A 20,386-nucleotide genomic window follows, 5' to 3' on the forward strand; every position below is an offset into this window, starting at 1 on the left:
GATGGAGTTAACAAAAAGCTGAACTTTAAAGGGGCAACATTTTCATAAAAATGTGCATTTTAAATATATATAAGTGATTATAATAGTAAAATTGTACACCTGTATTATCTGTTTTAGATTTCGGAGGCATTTTGTATATTTTTTTTTATTCCTTGAAGTTGTGAAATCTTGTCTGGGATAAGGATGTTTTCGGGCTCAGGGCAAGTTTAGGAGTTAAGGAAAATGAAAGCAGACCAATAATCATGAAAATCTTATTGATTTCATTGATAAAAATATTTAAAATATAAAGTTTCAGCAAAATATTTTGTAGTCAATTATGCGGTATGTTAAGAAGATTTGGCCCAATACTGAAGAATATGTGGTAAACATAAGTGTCAGGTAGCGTATTTGATTAAATAGAAAAAACTTCCAAATATTACTATATTATTTTCCCATAAAAGATTTTAATTAACATATCTTACACAACTTTTTAAACCAGTAACTGGATATTTACATACCAAAGTGATTTGGGTTAAGAATCATGCAGGAAGCTAGTATGCTGTAGGATTGAAATAAATTTTTTCATCAAATTCAAATTTGATCATTTGTGCTGCTTCCACCCTCATACAAATGACCAGGAGAGGAGAAAGTAAACTAGCAGATGCTCAGTGTGTTAGAGGAATAGTAATGGTGTGAGACCTTAGGGGCGTGTTTCCCAGCCTGGTGCTCGGGAATCCACAGCCGATCCACGTTTCCCCTCCCTCTCTGTGTATGAGATCAGACTGGGACACACTGCCATAGGGTAGGATCTGCTGTAAATCAGATTAATGGGTTTTCCACTCAATTAAGAAGAAAATGATAATAAATAATAATAAGTACTATTTGAAAAATGGTTCCGGGTTAAAGGCTAAAATGTTCATCAGTTGTCAAGCCCTACTTTTGGTCATTAAGTTATCCCACACCAGCAGCATAAAAACAACCATCCTGCATGAATTTAGAGAAAAACACTCAATGTCAGGCACATTTTATTTTCACTGCTATAAAACAGTTTCCATTGAAACGTGTTTTAAAATGCTAAACACAGCTGCTGTCTATGGACTCTGATCCAGTCCCCAACTAGAGATCAGCATCCTTTGTGTTTTGACTGTAAGGGCTTCACAGAGAGGGCAGCTTTCGGATGGCGCGTGTCACTGGTGCAGCCTGGGTGCCGCGGGGCCTCTCTACAGCTCGCTTGAGACGCCAAATGAGTCATCGTCAGCCTTCTTTTCCAACGCTGGCGACTTCACAGCTGCTGCAACCTCCAGTGGGGGAAGGAACAGCGTGGTCCAGCTCAGAGGAGGAAACCAGAAGGGATCCGAGTGCTGGGGCTCCTCTCCGACGGGGAATCCAGGATCTGAAGGTGTCTGCTACTGGTAATGATCCCCCACTGTCCAGTTACAAATGTCATGTGAAGAGAGTCTCAAAGTTGCTTAAATGATTTAGCCATATTGACAATGCAGTACACAGTCTGTGTTCCAAAAAGCATCCCGGGGGGGGGGGGCGGGGTGGGTTTAGATTATCAGGAATCATATATCTCCTTCTCCCTGAACTGACTCCAAACGAAGGTCACTGTCATGCCGACTTAGGGTGAAGAGGCTGATCACGGCCAGCAGGGCGGCGAGCATCATGGCCGCACAGCCTCCAAACATGTGCCTGGTGCCAGCGCCTCCCTCACCTCCACCCGTCCCGGAAACCTCCCCGTGGAGCGCCAGCAGACCCAGACATGCCAGCAGGTGCAGCGGCAGGCGGAACCAGGTCAGCACGGCGGTCCTACGCTCCTCGGGGATGATGCGGCCCTGCAGGAAGCTCACCGCCGGGAAGTACAGGCCGCAGGCCAGCTCCAGCAGCAGGAAGGCCAGGAAGGACTCGCCGGGCCGCGGCTGCCCAGGCACTGTGGAGAACGTCAGCATGAAGAAGGAAAAGAAAGCCAGCAGCACCGACAGGCACAGCAGCTGGCCCGGCTGCAGCCGGTAGCGGGCCGAGGAGGCCAAGCGGTACAACGACGATCCCGCCATGCTAGCTGCCATCAGGCAGGAGAAGATGATGCCCAGTGGGGGGCTGTGGGGGTCCAGAACTGGGGTCCACAGAAACACAAAGATGTAGAGGACACTCTCGAAGAGGGCCTGCACTGCCCCGAGCAGCAGCACGCGCCGGTCAGACAACAGGCAGCGCAGACCCTCCATGCAGCTGCGTGTGAACCGAGCCTGGGTCGGGCCTCTCGCGGGTGCGGCACTCGGTGCCGCCAGCAGGGGACTGGGCTTCTCAACCTGCGGCCCTTTCTCCCGTTCCTCCTGGCCCCAGTGCGAGATGAGCACCCAGCCGCAGGCAGTGAGGCATGGAACGGCCAGCAGGAAGGGGGCCACAGGACCCAGGCCAAGCCACTCCGCCAGCAGGTTAGCCACCAGCCCCGCAGCCACCGCCAGCCCGTGGTTCCAGCTGGCGGCCCGGGTGAAGGTGCTGGGGATCCACTCTGCGGGGAAGTCATGCACCTCCAGGTGACGGTGCACATACCAAGCCTCGAAGGCAGTGGCGAGCAGAGAAGTGGAAAGGCCACCCAGGATTCGGCCGAACAGCAAGACGAAGTAGCTGCGGGAGAGCTTGGTGAGGCAGCAGGCAGAGTAGGCGATGCAGAAGAGCAGGCAGGTCCGCCGGCGACCCAGCGCCTGTGGCAGCCAGGCGGCAGCAGGGGCCAGCAGCACGCAGGAGGCCAGGCCGCACACATACAGGATGGCAATCTGCGACTCCAGGAAGCTGTAGTGCCGGTACAGCTTGTAGAGGTAGGGGCCCTGCAGCCAGTCGGCCCACAGCGCCAGCAGGTAGCCCCTCAGGAAGAGTGTCTGGAAGCCACGGAAGGAGGGGTTGGTAGAGGCCGTTGGCACGGGCTGCACGGGCACGGCGCGCCTGGCGGTGAGCTCCAGCCCTAGGCAGAGGGCCAGGAGCAGCAGGAATGCGACGTAGCTGGTCACCAGCATGGTGCCGCGCTGACTGGGTGCGGCCCTTCAGAGTGGGCCTCCTCAGCACAGAGCCAGCGCCCCCACCTGGAGGTGTGATTCAGAGTGAGAGAAAAGCATGGATGCTGTCTTAAAGCTGGGGATCCCTTTGGCACAGTGTCATAACCTGCAGAGCCATACTACGCCCTACACCATCCCCAAAAACGTGAATCTACAATTAAATGTAGGAGAAATGTGAAAGGATCCTTACTACCTTGGTTTTAAAGCCTTCTTTAATAACCCCAACACTGCGAAGGACAGGTGATTCACAGTTCGTTTTAATATCTGTCATTGAAACTGTAGCTCACGGACAGACACGCTTGGCAAAGACGTTTAAAATGCGGTCACTTCCTACACAGTGTCACTACACGGTATCACTGTCGGGCTTTTTCATCAGGGGGGCGTTTCGGTGCATGTTGGAGCCACTGCGGAAGCGGGTGTCCGAAGCGATCTGCTTCAGCTCCGCGGCCGTTTACACCGCGCAGACCGTGAAACCGGCCGCCCTCGGAGGGTTGCGGCCAATTCATACTTCACTCACCTGCCTCGCTGCAGTGCCGCCGCTCCCTCGGTACTGATCTCCTGCCTTCAGCTGCATTTAATAGAAACCAAAATGTACTTCACGAGACTTTTAAGCTATGTATAACCTAACAAAACCACTTCTTGATATAGGCAAAAAGTTATTTTCTCTGACATCAGTGGCAATCGCCTAAACTACAACATAAACTCTTATTTCCGGCTACACGATCGTGGCATGTCATTTCCGCCAACACTCATTTCCGGCCTCAGACTTACTTCCGGCTACACGCTCACTTCCGGTCACTGACAGGTGTTTATGGAGAATTCAGTTCCCTCATGGTCCACCTGTCACGCGCGGATTTGAAATTATGACGTCACCACCTATTTTGTAGTTTCGATGTCGTTTGATGCTTTTTTAAATGCCTTTGACGTGGTCTGGTAGACAAACAATTTATCCAAGAACTTCGCCTGTCTTTTCGATATTTGTATTTTGTTTATTTTTTAAAGATAAACTATTTAAATCCTTGATAATGGGTGTTTGCTGGTAAAATAAAGAAAACGGTAGTATTGTTGTAGGCCATCACGTATAATACGATGCAATATTGTTTATTCTATTTTAACTTAATTGTAGACATGTTACTCCTTACATTTCTCAACTACTGCTGCCAGCGATGTCTTTGTACCCATTGAAACATAATTCAGTTATATTAAAACATCGTGATGCATGATTTCCTATGCTAATACACAGATACAGAAACTGCAGGACACCAAATTGGGGATACAAATCTCTTTACATGCAAACAGGTATCCGAATGAATTTTTCAGTAATTAATCATACGTTTGTGCATAGATTCGAAGAGGGAACATTACTACGTTAAGGCTAGAATATATGGTTCCCCCTGCTAAAACCCAAACTGGTCCTACACACTCCGCCTTCGTTTGCGCGTTCCCGAGACCCGTCGCCATGTTGAAGTGTGTCTCAAAGCAGCAAGGGCTAAGGGGGAGTGGTCGATTATGCCCACCTGAAGCGAGTCAGCAACGATGGTGGCTTGCACGATTCCATTTCCATTACCACTTCCATATCCCACAATTCCTAGCGCTCAGGAAACAGAACAGCGCGAAAAATGACATAATTGGATTCTGACAGCACTGTGAAATACACATAGGAAGTCTATGTTACATGTTATAATTCATCGCTGCAGAAAAAACGTTCGTACGCAAACTCGATCAACATCACACCAGCAATAACAATTTATGTTTCATATTTGCCAGTTTTTTTGCTCTACAGATCTGATATGGTATTTGGTACAGAAGTAATGCGTAATGTTTTATGCGTGTAAACTAAGTTAGCTATGGTAGAAATTGTACAATCGTCAATATCACACGTGTACATACTTCAAATTGCTCAGTCAGTGCAATAAGACGTACGATGTAGCCGTCGTCTTCTCGCATTAGATAAACTTTGTGCTTTTTAAAATAACTGATATGTCATTAAAGAAAATACAATACAGCTTCTTGATGGATCCATTTTGTCAAATAACTACGTAATGCATATCTTTAAAAACACAGAAACATAGTAAAGACATGCGATGTTTTCGCAAATATCGCTTGTTTACCTCAACACTTTCGTAGAGAGATATTAAAACGAAATAGAAACCGTCTAAATATATAGCGGGTGACGTCATGATTTAAAATCAGCGCGCGACAGGGGAACATGGGGAAACTGAATTTTCCGTAACACCTGTCTGTGACCTGCTTCCGGATTTCTTCAGCGTTTACTGATGTTATTCTGGGTAATCGCTCGTATCTGTAGTTAAGAGGTTTAGAATTTCTGCAGTCTAAATCACAGCTGGTTTAAACTGAAACCAGGTGCCGAGTCCGTTTATAAATCACATAAACATAGACGCCGCTAGAGGTCACTTTTCTGCTGTTTATCTTAAACTTGCTATGTAGGTGACTATCTTGTAGTTTAAGAGACACTTTTTACTTGAAATTCGTCCTCTGATTACATATTATACACGATATTAACCCCAACACGTTTGGCTTATGTAAGCAATTTGTATCAAAATTCGTATATGGTATTAATAACATTTGAGAGAACTGAAAGGGCGATTAAGAAATTTAGAAATAAGTCAGTTTTGCCTTGATATATTGAACTTGATAGAGGTTAGCAAAATTCGTGCTTCTTTCGAGAAACTTGGTTTAACGCAGGACTGCCAACTCACACATCTGACTTGACACACACATTTTCAGACTCGTATGCTCATGTTACTACAAATCTATATTATTCCATTATAAACCAAAAATTTGCTACATCAAAAGTGTTGGGGTAGTTTATGAACCCTACAGATTATTTACAAGATAAAAAAAGTGTTACATACATGTAAATGTGTATCCATGTGTGTGCAGACTTGTCACAAATTAAAAATATCACGCTGGTCAGCTAACCAAAGTTGACAACCCTGTTAACTCTATTATTATTATTATTATTATTATTATTGCTCTCATGGGAAACTGCTATACATATTAGTTCATATCTGCTACATTATTATTATTGTTGTTATTATTGATGTTGCCGTCGTTGTCTCTTTTTTGTAGTAGTATTAGTAATGATCAAACTTTTGTTTTGTAATAACCTCATTTTCATCTGAGGTATTCATCAACCGCTAAGCGAGGCTGAGTGAAAGATTCTGGAACGGATACGTTGCTGAGTAACACCCATATGCACTTTTGTGCGGTTTGTGCTCGGAAAGGGGGCACGGCTCACACAAATAAACAACCCTGTAGTTAACCAAGACAGATATGCTTATAGTTCTGTTACAGTTGATTTTATTCAATTATAAGTAAACCAAAATTGTAGATTATTTACTATAGCTGTATCCTGGTTGTGGTAGAGAAACCAAAACTGAGTCGTTTTGAACAGTCTTTGTGATCTCTGCTTGGGTCATGTTGTAACGGGATTCCACAACTTATAATGAGGGTGTCGAGCAGCCTTGTGTTCATGGCAAAGCGTCAGGATTTTACTGTCTTAAAAAACTGTCGATGTTGTCAATATTCATGCTTAGGTACCACCCACATGCAGGGAGGGAGGTGGGGGGGGGGGGGCGGGGAGCAATGTGCATGAAGAAACCTGGGAAGGTGCAGGAATAAAAACAGACAAGCAGAGAGATCACTTCAGCTTCATATTGTACCCATGTAAGGAGGTCCCTTATAGTATATACAGGAGGATGCCATTAAGAAGAAACAGTCTGATGACAGGAGGGTCACGCGAGCCAACAAGTTTGGTGTCTTCAAGTTCCAGCAAATATCTGCTGTTTGACAAGCCGTGGGGTTCAAATAAAGGATCCTCCTGGTTTTGGGCTTCAGTCCAAGAAATATATTCATTCCCACGTTTTTGGTTCCTTCTGAATGTCACGGAACCGGAAGTCCTGTGTTCTTCCACTGCCGCACAGGCACCCCATTAGTGGTTCTGTTGGCAAGTTGGGCCGACACTTCCAGGTTCACCGATTAAGTCTGATCATTTAGTACCACATTATTTACAACAGCAAAATCAAGCGGAAGCATACAAATCTCGACATGCATGAGATTAACAACTGGAAGACTGGAAATGGTGGGGAGACCTCAGGGGAGAGACCCTCAAGCTGTACGTACGCTTGTAATAGAGAGCGAGAGAGATTTGAGATCTTCAGGCCAGGTCAGTCATTCAATAAAATGCAGCGTGATTTCAGTGTAATCATAGGTTGCCATTTTACTCTTTTTTCTTGTAAAGAATTTGTGCAGTGTGGTGCAGTGGTTACCACTGCTGTCTCATACCTGTGGGACCTGGGTTCTGTGTGTGGATTTTGTATGTTTTCCCTGTGTTGTCATGGGGTTTCCTCTGGGTACTCTGGTCCCCCCCCCCCCCAGTCCAAAAACATGCTGAGGCTATTTGGAGCTCTGTGTGTGTGTGTGTGTGTGTGTGTGTGTGTGTGTCTCCCCCTCATCCTGGCTTGTTCTCTGCCTGGAGACTCTGGGATTGTCTCCAGACCCCCTGTGACCCTGCATAGGACAGGTGGTTTTAGAAAGAGGATGTTTTGTGTGCATGAATCAAGACAGCCGTGCACATTGAATAACACAGCATTAATGAGTGTTATTCACCAATATGTGAAAAACATACACGTCTGCACTATGATTCATCATGGCCCTTTCATCCATAATGTGTGAGCTCTCCTGACTAAAGATACATGCTAAGCTGTCTGCCCAGTTACTGGATGAACTGGGAGTAATGGGAAACTGGAAAAGGAGAAAATCTGTTACTGGTTTTCAAAAAAACTCCCTTTTCCAAAGCAGGTGATGCTAATGTGAACACATACAGTGGATCAAAAGGCTTGTGGAACACCGGCCAGCGGCCCCATTGGGGTTCAGTGAGTTACAGAATTTTCCTGATGCATGCCCTGAACATACTGAACTGTCTCCTTTTCAGGTCGGAGGTGCTGCCGCTGCTCTCTGTGGGGGATGGAAATGATGTTCAGGCGTCGATGCGGAAGGCCAGCAGTTTGTCTGAGTGCAGGTCATTCAGGGTCCGCAGGTCGGGCAGAAGCAGCAGAAGCTTCTGGAACAGGGTGCTGTCCTCGGGATGCTGCTGGGTGATGAGGGACCTCAGGGCCCGCACCAGATCCTCTTGCAGCTGCTCTACAGCCTTGGCATTCATCATACTGGAGCGGTCTGAGGAAGAATGTCACAGTGACCCTCAAGATCTGTAGATATGCTCCTAAGTACCATGTGTGACATCAGGAGTATCTTCTAATGACCTGTGTTTTGGGTCTAGTGTCTTTCTTCTGTTATTCATTTTGGTTCACATGTAGGCATCGCTGTGCTATGGGAGCGTGTATGCTGAGTATGTATCGTTAGAAAAAGTGTAAATTCGCTCTGTTCGCCTGCTGAATGGAAGCTGAAGCTCTCACCCGCAGAGACCAGCACCACGGCCATGAAGAGTGCCATCTCATCGGCCTTCAGGCCTAGAGCAGCCAGCTTCTCACTGAACTCGAATACGGCGTCCAGCAGGGGGCCCATGCCCAGGGCGCGCAGGGTGGGCAGTGGGTACGTCTGTCCGTTTAGAAATGTCACCATCCGGCCCTTGGGGTCGAAGAGCATGCAGAACCGCACCATCAGAACCTGAGAATCAGAGACAGATTTCGTATGTGTTGAAACAGAAGCCAAGCTTCTCATGTAATACGTTCACATGGACAGATATATGATATATGATATGATATGATTTACATGAAAGGACAATCAATTGTCTTTTTAAAAGGATCTGAATTGCTAAAGCATATTCAGTCATCATTCATTCACAACGCAAAACTACTTATCACTGTTAACCACAGTGCAATACTACTTATTACTATACAACCCGCTCTGCAATACTACTTATTACTATACAACCCGCTCTGCAATACTACTTATTACTATACAACCCGCTCTGCAATACTACTTATTACTATACAACCCGCTCTGCAATACCACTTATTACTATACAACCCGCTCTGCAATACCACTTATTACTATACAACCCGCTCTGCAATACCACTTATTACTATACAACCCGCTCTGCAATACTACTTATTACTATACAACCCGCTCTGCAATACCACTTATTACTATACAACCCGCTCTGCAATACTACTTATTACTATACAACCCGCTCTGCAATACCACTTATTACTATACAATCCACTCTACAATACTATTTATTACTATACAACCCGCTCTGCAATACTACTTATTACTATACAATCCACTCTACAATACTATTTATTTCTGAAACACTACGACATATTTTTTGGGAGTATCCATCCATCCAATCATCCATCCATCTAAGTATCACGAGGGCTGGCTGTACCTGGAAGGTTCCGGCTTTGAGAAGCATCACCTGGTCATGCTGGCTGAGACTCTGGAAGCCGGGGATCCCTTTGGCAAACTCCACCACCTCCCGCACGGCGGGGGTGAAGCTCTGTGAGAAGGCGTCCCACAGCTGCTGGCTGGAGCAGCCCACGGGGGGCACGGGGCAAGTGTTCAGGGGACATGCCTGTCGGAGAGGCGGGACGAAGGTGGCAGAGAGACTCCGTCAGTAAGAGCCATGACAGGAGACAGTGTGAAGCTGAGAGCGACGGGGGAGCAACGCGACGTATATCCTCACCAGCACTTTGGCCCCTGCAGCCAAACTCCAGGAATGCTGACTGTGGGAGGCGACTGAGGCTCTGCTGAATGTGGACGGGGGCAGTTTAGGGAAGGGGTCTGCACTGGACAGGGAATGGGGCTGCTTGATTAGGGAGGGGTAACCATACTTTTTGTTATCAATAAAAGGTAGGGACATGCTGTCCTGGGGGGTTGCAAGGTGCCAGGCATTAGCTGGGTACTGCTCACGCTGAAAGGGGGGGGATCCCTGCAGTAGGAGGCCATGGGTGGCAGGTTGTGCGCAGCTGGGGCTCTGAAGGAAGCGAGGCTGAGCCAGTCTATCCTGGTTGTTCACAAAGATGTCTCGATAAGCACGGGAAATGGCCCCTATGGCCTCCTCTGATTGGCTGTCTCCTGGGCTGGGTGGGGCTTCTCGTGAGGGGGAGGAGCCGATGTCCATAGAGGGTGATGATTGGTTGAAGCTGTTCATGTAGCTCTGCATTTCATCCAACAACCGCTGCTTCTCACGCTTTGGGATGCGGCCAAAGCGCACAGCTGGGATAAAAAAAAAAATACAAACATAAAAGAGCTGGACACCAGCGCTAATGAGAGTAACAATACAGACATAACAGACATGAGGCTCCAGCATTGGTACTGATGAGAGTAACAATACAAACATAACAGAGATGAGGCATCAGGGTCGGCATTGATGAGAGTAACAATACAAACATAACAGACATGAGGCTCCAGCATTGGTACTGATGAGAGTAACAATACAAACATAACAGAGATGAGGCATCAGGGTCGGCATTGATGAGAGTAACAATACAAACATAACAGACATGAGGCTCCAGCATTGGTACTGATGAGAGTAACAATACAAACATAACAGACATGAGGCTCCAGCATTGGTACTGATGAGAGTAACAATGCAAACATAACAGAGATGAGGCATCAGGGTCGGCATTGATGAGAGTAACAATACAAACATAACAGACATGAGGCTCCAGCATTGGTACTGATGAGAGTAACAATACAAACATAACAGAGATGAGGCATCAGGGTCGGCATTGATGAGAGTAACAATACAAACATAACAGACATGAGGCTCCAGCATTGGTACTGATGAGAGTAACAATACAAACATAACAGACATGAGGCTCCAGCATTGGTACTGATGAGAGTAACAATGCAAACATAACAGAGATGAGGCATGAGCATTGGTACTGATGAGAGTAACAATACAAACATAACAGAGATGAGGCACCAGCATTGGCACTGATGAGAGTAACAATACAAACATAACAGAGATGAGGCACCTGCATTGGCACTGATGAGAGTAACAATACAAACATAACAGAGATGAGGCACCAGCATTGGCACAGATGAGAGTAACAATACAAACATAACAGAGATGAGGCACCAGCATTGGCACTGATGAGAGTAACAATACAAATATAACAGACATGAGGCACCAGCATTGGCACTGATGAGAGTAACAATACAAACATAACAGACTGGCACTAAAGAAAGTAACCTTTGTCAGAGCAGAGCAGTTTAATTAAGGTTCAGGCAAGCTGCAAAGTAAGGCATGAATTAGTGATCAGTCCATAAGACTCACAGGCTGAGACTGACAGGACAAAACATCACAGCAACGTTTAAATTCATATTAGAAAGTAAATGATTTTCACTTTAATGTTAACAATGAGTTTCTGTAAATGATTCTGACACGCATGACGGCCACAGACAGAGCAGCCGCAGTCGTTCCTGCGCACATCTCAATACCCTGAATGTGGCAGATGGGGCTGGCTGATGGCAAACCCCTGCAGCCATGTGCTGTATCTTCTCAGTATCCCCCCCGCCCCCCCCAGCTGAAAGTGGGTCACTGGGTCATGGTTCACTAGCAATAGAGCTGGAACAACTTCAGAGCCAGTAAGGGGGGGGGGGCAGTGGGGTAGAGTATTAGATGAGGAGGCCATGGCAGCAGCAGAGATTTCTATGGAGAGTTTTATACACCCTGAGATGTTTCCACAGTGTCAGTTAATGACTAACTGCAGTTACTGTGAACAGCGCAAAGGCTGAATCTGCATGTTACAAAATGGCTAGCTGACCGTGGAAAGCTGCAGAAAGTGTGTTTGTTTTATACTACGTTGTGGGGACCAAATGTCCCCCACAATGTGATAAAAACCTGTTATTCTGACATTGCGGGAACCATTTTCTCAGAGGAAACCCAGTTTAACAAAAATCTGCAATCAAAGCTGTAATCAAAAACTAAAAATGTCAAAAATCTTACATTTTGTTTGATTACTGATGGTTAAGGTTAGGGCTGGGTAGGGGTTAAGGTTGTCATCACTGGTATTAGGGTTTTTCCCATTGAAATGGATGGAGAGTCCCCACAAAGATATGAATACAAACACGTGTGTGTGTGTGCCCTGTGAAGGACTGGCATGCCGCTTAGGCTCGCCCCTGCCTTGTGCCCCATGCTGCCTGGGATAAGCTCCGGGTCTCTCTGTCCCCATATTGGATCCGCATTTTAAGACGGATCAATGGACAACAGCTTAACTAAGAAGCGGCAAATCATCAAACAGGAAGTGGACGTGAAAACATGTCAGCCACTCAGTCTAAATGTAGGTGAAACGCCCAGATTCGACAAACACACACGAAATCAGGGCATTTTGTTTCATGTGGAGTGAAAGTAGCTGCGCAGGGTTTTCCTGTTTTCGCAATGAGTGAAACAAGAAAGATGTTTCTAGGTTGCGGTTTTGGCACTTTCAACAAATTTGATATAAATCATTGTCCCGCTTTGAGACTATTGACGGCCCCTTGTTTTTGCTGCAATTCTCAGAGCTGCAGAGCCTGTGAACCGACAACAGGTATGACATGCAGGGAAGATGACTTTTGGAGTAAAGTGCAGTGGAGTGCAGTGCACCCCTGCCATCACGCTAAAGTGAAAAGGAAATCAGCTAAGTAGGTCGTGATGTACAGATATGCTGTGAAACATCTGTTTCTTTCTTCCCTTTGAGGCTTTTTGAGGTCACACACGCGGAATATTCAGTTGCTGTTTAATTGTGACTTTTCTGGTGTCCAGTGTTTTCACGCTAAGCAAAAAGCCGCTGGATTGATGCCATGCCGGCAAAGGTCAGGGCTCACCACGACCTACTGTGCTCATTATCGGGGCCTGAATCTGTGAGTTAATTGCATGCGATGTGATCAGAAAATCTTTGTTCCAGATTCCAGAAATAACTCCTGTTTACTGCAATTTCCAAGATGAATGATGGCTTGTGGGATTTCCTGGCTCTGTGCTCATAGATCACTGTCCATTAGATGGTGGGGGTGTAGAGGAGCCTGGGGAGGGGGGAAGCAGGAGGAAGAGGAGGGAGTGAAGGACGAGAGGAAGCTACTGACCATCTCTGGACATGCCCACAGACAGGCACTTCTTGAAGCGGCAGTGCTGGCAGCGGTTCCGGTTCATGCGCATCACCGTGCAGTTCTCGTTCTTCGCACATATCTTGTAGTGGATGTTCTGCTGGATGCTGCGTCGGAAGAAACCCTGCAGGGGGCCGTAAAGAGAGGGCACTGTGGCACACTGGGAACACTCATGAGAAGATGCTTCATCTGTACTTTGGACTTATTCCATGAGGTTCATTGAGCCGGTATATCGTACCTTGCAGCCTTCACAAGCATGAACCCCATAATGGAAGCCAGAAGCAATGTCCCCACAGACCTTACATAAGAGCACCATGCCTCCCGTCTCTGGTGATGAGAGAAGACACTGATCATCAGAAATGATCTCAGAAATGAGATACACAAACAGACAGACAGACAGGCAATCACATATACAGAGAATCCGGCCTACAGACAGGGAGACAGACATGCAAACAGACAGACAGGCAGAGAGGAAAAAACAGAGACAGACAGTCAGGCAGGGAAAGGGATGGACGGGCCTACACACACAGACAGGTAGACAGACAGACATAGACAAGCTGACAGGGAGCCGAAGAGGCAGACAGACAGACAGACAGGGGGTGAGCATTTTAACACTCGCACATTTTAACACTCGCAAGCAAGTCAAGCAGTGTTATAAAGGGGTACCTACTGCTGAAAGTGCCGGGGAAGCCACATGACCTCTTCCCAGGGGTGGGGTAAGTGCTGATGGGCGGAATAGGGCTGGGGGCAGGAGCACTTGTCACTTCAGGGTACTGGAAGACCAGTTTCGGAGATGGAGAGCCCTCCCGGTCATGTGCCAACTTTAGAGCACCGATCTCGGTGAAGGTCATTTCCTCCGGGGAGGAGGGCTGCGAGTGGGGGCAGGGCGACTGCGTCTGGTAGCCGCTGGACGGGCTTCCGGGGCTGGGGCTACCGCTGCCGCCGACATAGAGAATGACGCCCCCTGCAGAAAGAGGAGAGCAGGACACACGTCAGGCCCCTGAGCCTAAGTCCCTGCCAGTGCGCTAATGTGATTAAGCATGTGAGCAGGACAGAAAGCTTTCCGGCAGCATGGCCACGCAGGTGTCTGTAATGCCAGGGGTATAGCTGTGTGCTTAAATGGAACAAAGAGCTAAAAATACACATGAAGATGGGTGGAGCGCATTGAAAGTGAAGAGCGCTCCTCCCGGGTCCCTGCTGTGCGGGCAAATGTTTGCAGTTTAATGCCAGTGCTGCTAAATCATGCACTGTAAGCACAGATACACTGCCTGCTAGAGAGCACCAAGGCTGAAAGTGGGCTGTTGGACCCATTTCACGCTCCTCCCAAGTGTTCCACCCTCCATCCCGCTGCGGATGAGCCGGTGCCCAGGCTCACGTGTCTGTGTGGGACGCCCCCCTCCTCTCTTCCAATAATAACCAGTTTCCCCTGGCGACACGCCACGGGCCGCGGCAGCCTGACACCTGACCAGCCGCTCACATGGACACTGACACGCCTCCTGCTGGGAGAAGCCTGCAGTCCTGCGTTAGGGCAGTGAGCAGCATCGTCATGATGGCTGCAGCCATTACAGCCGCACAGTCCTGCACTGGGGCAGTGAGCAGCATCGTCATGATGGCTGCAGCCATTACAGCCGCACAGTCCTGCACTGGGGCAGTGAGCAGCATCGTCATGATGGCTGCAGCCATTACAGCTGCACAGTCCTGCACTGGGGCAGTGTGCAGCATCGTCATGATGGCTGCAGCCATTACAGCCGCACAGTCCTGCACTGGGGCAGTGTGCAGCATCGTCATGATGGCTGCAGCGATTACAGCCACACAGCCCTGCACTGGGGCAGTGTGCAGCATCGTCATGATGGCTGCAGTGATTACAGCCGCACAGTCCTGCACTGGGTCAGCATGTAGCATCATCATTCTGGCTGCAGCGATTAGAGGTACACGCATTCCTGTGCAGGATCAGCATGCAGCATAGTCATGATGGCTGCAGTGATTACAGCACGTAACATCGTTTGCTTTCACTACCCAGTAAAAAGCAGCACTGAAATCAGCCCCAGTAGTAAATTCCTGAATCTCTCCTCCATCTCTGGAGTTCTCCTTCCTTCCCCTGTTCCTGCCTTACATTTCTTTGACTTTCATCCTTTTTGTTTTTCCTTCATCTCTCTTCTATCCTTCCATCTCTCCCTCTCCCATTCCTTTTTGTTTGCATTTCTACACCAGCACCACAGCGAGCATCCTGACTGGGGGCACCGCCGGCAGGATTAGGATCTGCACTGCGCTGGACGGCACAGCCTGCCACTGCATGCAGCTGCACGAGGACTATGCCAGCCGTGTTCTCCCAAACCTGCAGGCCACCAGCAGGAGGCAGTGCAGGGTCAAAGGTAAGAGAATTAATTAAAACCCACCGTGACAGCGGCCTCTTCTCACTACTGCAGCCTGACAGCCAAAACTGAGAGTGTGAAGGCATGATCCCTCAGGCTGTTCATACACTAAATGAGAACCTTGAAAAACTAACAGGCCACTTGTGTGCTCTGACTATTTGTGTACATCACTAATGAAACATGAAACTTCAACTTCTTTCCTCTTTGTTTTCTCCTTTTTTCACTTTATTTTCTTGTTCCATTTCTTCAGATTTTTCCTTTCTTGCTTTCTGTTTTTCTGATTTCTTCCTCTTTTTTCACCCATTTCTCAGACTTTTTTTTCCTCTTTCTTTTCTCCTTTTGTTTCTGTGACTTTTTTTTTTCTTTCCTTCTCCTTGGGTTCCTCCGACTATTTTCTCTTTATTATTTCCTGTTTTTCTGACTTTTATAGAGATCAATGAATGTTTACATTAACCATACTTAAACGTCACGAAGGTTAAATAACTTTATGAAATGCAAATCCATATTCAGAGTAGCAAATGTGTACCTGCGCCTTTCATGAGTACAATACTCTTTTACAAATATGAATTATTATAATTATTATAATTTACTAGTTTTACGATGTTCAACTTGCCTTGAATCACTGCTCATGCATACATTTACGAATCCCTAGTTACGTGAGGAAATTATGTTGCCAGTGGCCAATGGGTTTTGACAAAAAAAATCTCACTGTTGTCAAATTCTGATGAGCAAACTGAGGTGGACAGGCTGAAATCAGAAGTAATTTTAACTTGAATCTACAATAGATAAGTATGATATATGCCCAGCAAGTCTTCATAAATATGAAATAAAAATCTTCTGGATGAATATAACATTGTTACAATAAAAACCGAATAATTAAATAATGACTGAAATCCCAGGTAAGTAAATAAATTGGTTTCGTTGATATGCCAACAAAATGCACTCTTCTGGTTTACGTTGACAATGACATAAAAACTGTAAGGAGGTGATTAGTAGACGCTGCGCGGTCTACCTACGCCCACGAATCGATTGCACATTAACGGCTCCAAACACTCTGAACTACCCTCGTAAAATGAGAATCTGTAAACCTAAAGTAGCCTATAGAGTGCAACACGTACAGTGCGAACTGAATGAGTGAATCTGTTGTCGTAAATGTAAGTGTACTTACAAACTTTCTCTTTCTTTTCTCCTTTGTATTTCTCTGCCTTTCCCTCTTTCCGTGCTTCCCTCTGTCTGTTTCTCCTTAACTGTCTTCGTTCCTTCCTTTCAGTGACCACTGCATGCAAAGTGTTTCCTATTCCACACATGTAACATGATCTTTGCTGCTCGTACTTTGAGTTGCTGGTGTAAATGTGATGAAAGGCTGTACTCAGGTCATGGCTCTGGTTCAATGCTCACAGTTGTGCTACTATTAGCATCACCTCAAACTGACATCACTGCACCCGTCATCTGCTCATGAATACATGCAGAAGGTCACCTGGCCTTGCAGGTTTCCTAATAAGGCTCCAGCAGAGGCACACAATCATACCAAGAAGATAAAACTATGGTATCGAATCATACTTTGCGGGATCGGAAAGGCCAGTGATTTTCTGGTACTGGGAGCACTCGGATCTGAAATGGAGTTCTGATTACGTGTGAGGTGGAGTACGGTGAGACATTTTCCCGAGTGTCACATGACTTCTGGGAGCTTCAGGATGCACAAGCCTGCGAGATTGAGGTCATTAGCAGATGAAAGCCCTGTGTTCTTACAGCTCTACCTGCACGGTGCTGGGCCTGATCTGCCAACCAGCAGTGCAGGTCGAGTTGGAAAACATGACCCCCCCCCCCCACACACACACACAGGGTGAAGTGGTTAAAATGCTGGTACAAAAACAACCACAATCAGTTGGTGCTTTCTTGAGTCTCGTTGGTGACCTGGAATCATAATCTCGCTGCAGTACCTGCACCTGCCCCCAAGAAGACCTTTCCCTTAGAGCCACCAGCTTAGCATGTTGCATGACATCTGTATGATCTCCACACCTCGTCACATGTTCTCCACTACATCTCTTCATCCTCAAATACACAATCTACATCTTGGTGTGAGAAGTTCATACTCTCATTATTATGGAAAAATGTAGGACACTCACAGACTGAGGGTTGGGGCTTTACATCACTAGAAAGTCTATTACATCACATATACATATTTATTTAGCAGATGCTTCTGTCAAAAGCAACATACAAGTGAAGCAGAACGTACATTTCGAGCATATAACTGTCAAGGAGTCGACTATAGGCATGAGTGCTGAGCTTACAATGACTGGCCAGGTACAGGTACAAGCAGGATCAGAGCAAGAGATACATGAAGCGTTTAAAACCTGACAGAGACCCATCAGGACTATTCAATCAAAAGACGAAATGAAGCACTGAGAGCATGCAGGAGACACAGGCGAGCGGCTAAAGGCTCACAGACAGACAGCAGGCGTCCAGCTTGGCAAGATCAGAGCTAGAATTTCTGGGCCCCCTGATGTCACCTTGAGGCCCCCACAGCAGAATTTGGGATCCCCCATGGTAGACTTTTGGTGCCCCTACAAAGTGCTGGGCCTCATGAATTTGCCAAGGTGTTTGAGATCCTCCCACTTCCCGGTGCTTGGTGGGATACTGGGGTGATCATTTAATTTATAGAGATGATGTGTTTTCATGAACTTTTACTGTAATGACCTGGAGTCACTAAAATAAAGTTTACGGCTGGCTACAGAAGCCCCTAATGGAGGAGAGTCATGGTTATTTTGTACGGTGTTTTAAAATGTTTTCACCTTCCTGTGGGGTACATGTAGTAGATAAGACGTAGAAATTGAGAAAGAATGACTATAGAATGAATGCTGACCCATTGACCATCACGTCCATACCAAAGAGGTGACTCCGAAGCGGTTGGGGGGGGGGGGGGGAGGGGAGATGTCACGTGCAGCACGCGGTCGACAGATTGAGTCCACGTGATGCGGCTTTGCACGCCCACCGGCAGTAAGAAGCCGGATGCAGCACAGATATAATTTAACAGATGAAATAGAGCAGGACAGTGACTTGGGGGAGGGGGAGGGGGGGCAGCCGGACCGCGCGCTGCTCATTACTCATCTCTGCACTTCCCGTTGTGCCACACGCGGCATTCGCTAAACTCTCTCAATTCATACACAAAGTCATGTACTTTTAAATAACAAAGTTCTCCCCTTGTTAAACGCATTCTGTACCTCCTTTGTTATCAAAGGTGATTTGCTAATACGTTGATTTTCCTGAATTCAGGAAAAAGCCAATTCAGATGTATTATTTCATTAGCAATTAATCGTATGACACCATGCACAATTAACATTATGCAAGCGATAACTAGATTATGTTTTGAATAATATTTTGAAGACATTTCCATGATTAATAAAATCCTGGTGTGACAGTGCAAATTGCCACCTTTTTCAAAAAGGAGACGTAGGCTGTTTCTACAAAAAGTTCTATAAATTTGACTCGTTTTATGTTGTTTTATATTTTATTGTAGGCCTATATTCATACAAATTGATTACCCAGTAATGCGCGCTTACAATTACAGTCTATGGACGGAGCCAAAAAGTTATTTTCGGTCATTCTCATGGTCATTGCACGCAGAAAAAGCGCTTGGTGACCTCGATGCAGATCAATGAGCCCAGTGTCGCCGGTGGGGACATGAAGACCCCAGTGTCACAAATATTCTGCGCAAATACTCGCGTTAATAGAGCGCGAATACTCTGTCAAATCAGAAAATAAAAAACATGACTGAATGTGCAGCTGTACACGGATCACACTACAATGTATGAAATATAGCAATAACAAAAAAAAAATGAAAATAGCTATTTTTAAATTGTAGAAGTGAAGAGGTTCTGCGTTCCGTGTGAGTCTCTGTGGTCGCGCGGATAGGTTCGCTAGTGGATGATCACTAAACCCAAATTTCATTTTGAATTATATTGAGATCAGTCAGAAATAAATCACTGATTTTTACAAACTATATAAAAAAGTCACCGAGTCGCTTTACATACTGGATATTGATATTATCCATAGTCATGTAGTTACTCTTCTATATTTGCTCCTGCATTATTAAATTCATATGGACGAACTTTGAGAAATGATCGCTTCCACTTCTTTCACCTGATATGTGATCCAACACCCAGCATATGGTCCTGAAACTACGCATCTTTACGAATATGGCTATGTACGTAATTCAGTGATGTGCTTTTATTACATTAATTCACAAAACGAATCGCACATACAGAACAAAGTTTGGCTGATAGCCTATATATATGCAATCGTTAAATTGTTTGTCGAGAGAGACATTCGATATGACATTAATACATCAAAAGTATTTCCAGCGTTAATTAGCCTGCATATATTTGTATGCAAAAAAAAACAGCTTACCTGGACTGCTGTCCATTCTTGCGATCGTACGCTTGTCTAGCTGTATTTACTTATGCAAATAGTAATTGTATTGGCATATCAACAAACAAGAACAGAATCCATATCGATACCGTTTTAAAAAGTTGTAAAAATGTATGTGCGTGAATTGCGGTCCATAAAACAAAAACTGCATGAACATACCGGTAAACTGTAATGTGAAAGGAAAAAAAACACTTAGCCTATTGAAGCTGTTAAATCCTCAACAGTTCGAGGGATGCGATGACTAGATGTGCCACAAGTGGACGAAAAGCGATGTTCAGATAGCGATCAGCCATTGCATTGTCGGCTGCAGAGCTGTCAAACCAGACGAGCGGCCCTCCCCTGATGCACACACCCCCCCACACACCAATCACGTTTTCTCATCCCTGCCAAATGTGACGCTCTTTTTAGTCCCTCCAACTGCGTTCTTTCTATAATTACGGGGATTTCTCTTCTCCTTTCTCTCTCACCCTCTCCCTCACCGTG

At 46.1% G+C, this 20,386-nt stretch overlaps 2 protein-coding genes across 5 annotated transcripts; both read right to left on the reverse strand.

The window, feature by feature from the left end:
* Window positions 1-423: 423 nt before the first annotated feature.
* Window positions 424-5,180, reverse strand: mfsd5 (major facilitator superfamily domain containing 5). 3 transcript variants are annotated; one of them, XM_072702039.1, is made up of 4 exons: window positions 5,141-5,180; window positions 4,547-4,617; window positions 3,547-3,597; window positions 424-3,056 (listed from the first exon to the last, which is right to left on the reverse strand). In XM_072702039.1, exon 4 carries the CDS (start codon window positions 2,988-2,990, stop codon window positions 1,545-1,547), a length of 1,446 nt encoding a protein of 481 aa, XP_072558140.1. In that variant the 5' UTR covers window positions 2,991-3,056; window positions 3,547-3,597; window positions 4,547-4,617; window positions 5,141-5,180; the 3' UTR covers window positions 424-1,544. The 3 variants fall into 3 exon arrangements, with proteins under 3 accessions (XP_072558140.1, XP_072558141.1, XP_072558139.1); XM_072702040.1 differs by having other exon boundaries at window positions 4,920-5,146; XM_072702038.1 differs by lacking the exons at window positions 4,547-4,617; window positions 5,141-5,180 and having other exon boundaries at window positions 3,547-3,790.
* A 1,513-nt stretch (window positions 5,181-6,693) lies between these two features.
* On the reverse strand, window positions 6,694-20,386 carry LOC111837091 (nuclear receptor subfamily 1 group D member 1-like). 2 transcript variants are annotated; one of them, XM_023798892.2, is made up of 8 exons: window positions 19,883-20,386; window positions 13,774-14,067; window positions 13,342-13,430; window positions 13,083-13,227; window positions 9,700-10,232; window positions 9,403-9,588; window positions 8,468-8,678; window positions 6,694-8,228 (listed from the first exon to the last, which is right to left on the reverse strand). In XM_023798892.2, the coding sequence occupies exons 1-8, from the start codon at window positions 19,896-19,898 to the stop codon at window positions 8,032-8,034; spliced, it is 1,671 nt and encodes a 556-aa protein (XP_023654660.2). In that variant the 5' UTR covers window positions 19,899-20,386; the 3' UTR covers window positions 6,694-8,031. The 2 variants fall into 2 exon arrangements, with proteins under 2 accessions (XP_023654660.2, XP_023654659.2); XM_023798891.2 differs by lacking the exon at window positions 19,883-20,386 and adding an exon at window positions 16,644-17,201.

Source organism: Paramormyrops kingsleyae, chromosome 18 (assembly GCF_048594095.1).
Source record: "Paramormyrops kingsleyae isolate MSU_618 chromosome 18, PKINGS_0.4, whole genome shotgun sequence".
NCBI classification, from domain to species: domain Eukaryota; kingdom Metazoa; phylum Chordata; class Actinopteri; order Osteoglossiformes; family Mormyridae; genus Paramormyrops; species Paramormyrops kingsleyae.